General features: G+C 54.0%; 1 protein-coding gene across 1 annotated transcript; it reads right to left on the bottom strand.

Annotated features, from left to right (window-relative positions):
• Nucleotides 1-3,667: 3,667 nt before the first annotated feature.
• Nucleotides 3,668-4,504, bottom strand: LOC123084281 (ABC transporter G family member 14-like). Its single transcript, XM_044505969.1, has one exon. It carries the CDS (start codon nucleotides 4,502-4,504, stop codon nucleotides 3,668-3,670), a length of 837 nt encoding a protein of 278 aa, XP_044361904.1.
• Nucleotides 4,505-6,114: the final 1,610 nt, after the last annotated feature.

Genomic DNA, 6,114 nt, shown 5'->3' with positions numbered 1-6,114 from the left:
TAATGAGGTTCCAGATTATACTTTTCTCAAAGTTTTTGGTTGTGCATGCTGGCCTCATCTTCGTCCTTATAATAAGCGTAAGATCAAGTTTCGGTCAAAACTTTGTGTTTTTCTTGGGTATAGCTCTCTTCACAAAGGGTACAAGTGTCTTCATATTCCATCCAACCGTGTCTACATCTCGCGAGATGTTGTGTTTGACGAGAGTGTATTCTCGTTCTCGTCTTTGTCCACAACTCTCACACCTCCAGTCTCTTCCTCGCAATCCACCTCTCCACTGCCTGCTCAATTTGTTGATATTGCATATTCTCCTGCGTTGTTGCCTAATCATGCTGCAGGAACGGGTCGTGGAGCTCGCCTTGAGTTGCTGGAGGAGCCGGAGCCATCAACTGCACCTGACGTGGGGAGTGGCCTCGTGCATGCGCCATGCACGCCTGGACCGGGCTCTTCAGCACCGGCTCTGCCCGTGCCGGCCTCTTCTGAGGCTGGGCCGGTCTCGCCTGGGTCGGCCTTGCCTGGGCTGGTCTCCCCTGCGCCGGCCTCCCCTGAGCCGGTGATCTCACCTGGGCTTGCTTCTCCCGAGCCGGCGATCTCGCCTGGGCCGGGCTGCCGTGCCTTGGTTGGCCTCGAGCCGACTGGTTCGCCCACCCAGTCGATTGTCTCGCCCGGATCTGCCTCGCCTGGGTCGGCCTCGTCCTCGCCTGTCGCCACTACATCGTCACCGGCTACTTCGCCGGATATTTCTTCATCGCCGGTGCCGTCGCCACTTGCTGCACTACCTGCGGCTGTTTCTCTTCGACCACATACTCGCAGTCGATCCGGTATTGTGTGTCCCAAGCAATGCAAAGATGGGACGGTGGCCTGGCTTGCGGCATGTGTTGCTCATGTTAAGGAAGATCCTTTGGCTGAACTGCGTCACTTTCAGGTTGCTCTCGGGATTCCTCATTGGCGCCAAGCTATGGAGCAAGAGTATCAGGCATTGTTGACAAATGATACTTGGCAGCTTGTTCCCCCGGTCTCTGGTGTCAATATTATTGATTCCAAGTGGGTCTTCAAAGTTAAGAAGCATGCCGATGGTTCTATTGAACGCTATAAGGTACGGTTAGTGGCGAAAGGGTTCAAGCAAAGATATGGTCTTGACTACGAGGATACGTTCAGTCCGGTGATCAAACCAACGACTATACGACTTCTGTTGTCCTTGGCTGTTACTCGGGGCTGGTTTCTTCGTCAGCTGGATGTTCAGAATGCTTTTCTTCATGGTGTTCTGGATGAGGAGGTTTACATGCGTCAGCCCCCGGGGTTCGTTGATCCTGCTCGCCCTCATCATCTGTGTCGCCTGGTCAAGGCGTTCTATGGGCTGAAGCAGGCTCCTCGTGCCTGGCATGCCAGATTGGGCTCTGTTCTTCGGTCACTTGGTTTTGTTCCCTCTACTGCTGACACCTCGCTCTTCCTTCTGCATCGGCCTCAGGTGACGATGTATCTTCTGGTATACGTTGATGACATTATCCTCATTAGCTCTTCGGATGCTGCTGCTGATCGTCTGATATCTTCCTTGAGTGGTGACTTTGCGGTGAAGGATTTAGGAACGTTGCATTATTTCCTTGGCCTCGAAGTTTCACGTTCTTCTATTGGCTTGACACTCACGCATCATAAGTATTCGATGGACCTGTTGCGACGGGCAGGTATGCTGAAATGCAAACATGCCATGACTCCTATGTCTGCTACTGACCGTCTGTCTGCTTTTGATGGAGATCCTCTCACCTCTGATGATGCCACTGAGTATCGAAGCGTTGTTGGTGGCCTGCAGTACTTAACTATCACTCGGCCAGATATCTCATATGCAGTCAATCGTGTCTGCCAATTTCTTCATGCTCCTCGGACTTCTCATTGGACAGCGGTGAAGCGCATTCTTCGCTATGTTTGCTTTACTGCCTCATATGGTCTACTTCTTCAGCCAACACCGTCTCCTACGCTTTCTGCTTTTTCAGATGCAGACTGGGCTGGTAATCCAGATGACAGGCGATCCACGGGGGGACATGATGTCTTCTTTGGTCCTAACTTGATCGCCTGGGCTGCTCGCAAACAAGCTACAGTGTCCAGGAGTAGCACTGAAGCTGAATACAAAGCAGTTGCAAATGCTACAGCTGAGATCATATGGGTACAATCCTTATTGAGAGAGTTGGGAGTTTCTCAAACTCAGCCACATGTTCTTTGGTGTGACAACATTGGAGCTACATATCTCTCATCTAATCCAGTGTTTCATGCTCGGACAAAACACATTGAAGTTGACTATCACTTTGTACGGGAACGTGTTGCACAGAAGCTACTCCACATCAAGTTCATCTCCTCCAAAGATCAACTTGCTGACATCTTCACGAAGCCTCTTCCACAACCTCAGTTTGTAGGCTGCAGGCGCAATCTTAACATGCTTTGTACTTCAGGGCATAGTTAAGATTGAGGGGGGGTGTTAGACTGTATTTACATATAGCTTCTGTATATGTCTTGTATATTGTATCGTACACCTTGGTGTACCCCTTATATATATAAGATAGCCACACCCTTAACGGGTGTCGTGCAGTTTTCCAAAACCCTAAGTCTTACACTCTGTAATTTATAAGCAGCAAATGCCACCAGCACCAGGGATATAAAATTGGATGAGTGGTTTATAAGCAGTATTGAAGGAATGCTACATGTTGTAGAAAATGTTTGAACTCTGAACCTTTATCTGTTTTGCATCTGAAAAAGAGCACATGAAATTAAAATCTTAATTAGGTGTTTCTGCATCTGAAGGTATGCTAGTACTAAGTGGCTGCTTGATATACATGGGTCATTGGAATCTAGTCTAGTGCTTCTACTGACAATTTTCTCAACTGAATTGATTTCTTCTCACACAATTTTAGGAAGGATAATTCAGATATTACAACTTCTACTAACAGGTGTATGTAGTATGTATGTATATATGTATGAGCTGATGTGAGCTCTTATTCGTTCAGATTGATGCGGGAGAGGTGCGGCAGCTGTATGGCGCCACTGAGAAGATCCACCCGGGGGTTGATGCACAGCCGGAAGGCGAGGACTACATCGACCACATAAAGAAGGGCAGGTCTTTGATCCTTCAGACCCGGTACCGACCATTAAAATTGACGACGAAGATTGCTTGGCAAGATGACAGTATTTCATTTCTTGTTGTGGCATTTACTTTGAGCTCATGTATTGTTTGTTTGTCTCACATGCCTACAACCAACCTAGCAGGTGTTGTACCAAGCAAGGAAATGGAATGAAGGTACCACCAGCACCACCTTTTTTTCACAGCCGAAGGTGAGTGCATGGCTGTTTCTTTCTTGTTTAAGATGACCACAGCTAAGCAATACTGTATATTGGCGGCGCTCTGTTCGTCCAGCCTGACAGTCGCAGCGGCACTACTCTACTTATTAGTACTCATCGCCATTAACAATCCTCTGTTCCGTTCTCATCAAGATCGGTCTCGAACTCAGGTCTGGATCGCAATATACCCATGGATACGGGAAGCGGCCGGCAAAAGAGCAATCAGCTAACCAGCTAGCTCGGCCGGTCAATCAGTCCGTTTTGGCTTATAGCTAGCTAGCTAGCTCATGGTGGATGTATCCGTCCTCCATGGCTCAGACGGATGCTTGGGCTTCAGTTGAATGAATCACCTCGGCTGCAGGCGGTCCAAGGCAAGGTAGGCGACGACCCGGTAGCCGACGAGGAGGAGCGCCATGACGCAGACGTCCACCCAGTGGTTGTTGAGCCCGACGGCCTTGATGGCGGGGAAGTCGGCAACGGGGCAGAGCGTGCCGCCGCCGCAGTCGTAGAGGCCGCCGCCATCGCGGAACTGGATGCCGAGGAGGAGGCGGTAGCAGTAGAAGCTGTAGTTGAGCCACTTGAGCCATCCGATGAATGGCGGGATGTGCTGCACGTAGTAGCCGCCGGCGATGAGGAAGACCATGGTGATGACGGAGGCGAGCGTGGTGCCCTGCTTGACGTCCATGAACACGGCTCCCACGGCGAGGCCGAGGCTCTGGGCGACGAGCACGCTGTAGAGGACGACGAGGAGGGAGAGCAGGAAGGAAGTCGGGCGCGGGTCGAGGCCGCCCATCCAGTAGAGGATGAGCACGAAGGCAGTGGGCAGGCCGAGCTCCATGGGGAGGTCGGCGGCGGTGCGCGCGGCGAAGTAGGAGGAGACACTACCGGAGCAGGGCCCTATGCCGACGGCCATATCTATGCCGACGGCCACCGTCAGCCTTGTCAGGGCTATGCCGACAGCCATATCCAGGCCGTCGGCGTAATAAAGCCGTCGGGCTATCCAGACATATGCCGACGGCCCCCGTCGGCCCAGAAAGGCCGTCGGCTTACCCAAACTTACGCCTACAGCGGCCGTCGACATATCTTGGCCGTCGGCATAGTTGCGGGCCCGGCGATCCCGCCGTGCCGTGCGGCTAACGGCGTCCGATCTATGCCGACGGCCGAGGCGGGAGGCCGTCGGCATAGATGCCCTTACCACGTCATCGATCCGAGGCGCACCGACCACCACCTATGCCGGCGGCTGCCGTCGGCATAGATGCCACATCATCGATCCGCAGCGCGCCGGCCATCTGCCCTATGCCGCAGCTATGCCGACGGCTTTGCCGTCGGCATAGTTTTTTTTCTTTTTTCCTTTTTTCTTTTTTTCTTTTTTTCATATCTATATTTTTTCATAGTTTTTTTTCTTTTTTACCACGTCATCGATCTTTTTATCATAGTTCCCTTATCCACTTCCCGGTCACCCCCTCCACTTGTTATTTTTTTCTTTTTTTCATAGCTATATTTTATGTTTTCTTAAATATTATTATTTGACTAACTTACATATAGTACGTGTTGACAACCGGGTGGTGTTGTGGCATGTCCGAAGAGGCGGTACGCGTCTCCGGTGCGTGGCCTCCCTCACGGACGGCGCCGCCGCCCGAACTTGGAGGGGGGAAACGGACGCGTCGGGTCTACACGGAGTCGATTTAGCTGTGGGTTTGGCCCGGATGTTGCTCCCCGGTGTCCCTCTGGGCCGACCCGACACAACCGGGTGGAGAGGTCCATTGGTCAAAGCCCGTCCGTGAGAAGTCAAAGGGCTAGATCTCGTGGTGAAACGCTAAAGGATTAGGCGGGACGGGGGCCCTGGGGTAGCAATGCCACCGGAGCGTCGTATCGGGCCCTCATACATGCGGGGTGGTGTTGTGGCATGTCCGAAGAGGCGACATGCATCTCCGGGGCGTGGCCCCCCTCATGGACAGCCCCGCCGCCGGCACCGGTAGGGGGGAAAGGGACGCGTCGGGTGTACACGAAGTGGATGTAGCTGTAAGTTTGGCCCGGATGTTGCTCCCGGGTGTCCCTATGGGCCGAACTAACACAACCGGCTGGAGAGGTCCACTGGTCAAAGCCCGTCCGTGGGAAGTCAAAGGGCTAGATCTCGTGGTCAACCGCTTTAGGGTTAGGCGGGACGGGGGCCCTGGGGGGTAGCTATGCCACCGGAGCATCATACCGGGCCCTTATACATGCGGGATGGTGTTGTGGCATGTCCGAAGAGGCGGCACGCATCTCCGGGGTGTGGCCCCATCACGGACGGCGCCGCCGCCGGCACCTGGAGGGGGGGAACGGACGCGTCTGGTTTACTTGGAGGGGATTTAGCTGTGGGTTTGGCCCGGATGTTGCTCCCCGGTGTCCCTCTGGGCCGACCCGACACAGCCGGGTGGAGAGATCCACTGGTCAAAGTCCGTCCGTGCAAAGTCAAAGGGCTAGATCCCGTGGTCAACCGCTCCAGGGTTAGGCGGGGCGGGGGCCCTGGGGGTAGCAATGCCACCGGAGCGTCGGGGGCGTGGCCCCCCTCACGGACGGCCACGCCGCCGGCACCGGGAGGGGGGAAACGGATGCGTCGGGTCTACACGGAGTGGATGTAGCTGTGGGTTTGGCCCGGATGTTGCTCCCCGGTGTCCCTCTGGGCCGACCCGACACAACCGGGTGGAGAGATCCACTGGTCAAAACCCGTCCGTGGGAAGTCAAAGGGCTAGATCCCGTGGTCAACCGCTCCAGGGTTAGGCGGGGCGAGGGCCCTGGGGGGTAGCAATGCCA

Source organism: Triticum aestivum, chromosome 4A (genome assembly GCF_018294505.1).
Source record: "Triticum aestivum cultivar Chinese Spring chromosome 4A, IWGSC CS RefSeq v2.1, whole genome shotgun sequence".
Classification (NCBI taxonomy): Eukaryota; Viridiplantae; Streptophyta; class Magnoliopsida; order Poales; family Poaceae; genus Triticum; species Triticum aestivum.
This window is presented reverse-complemented; position numbering and strand designations above follow the sequence as displayed.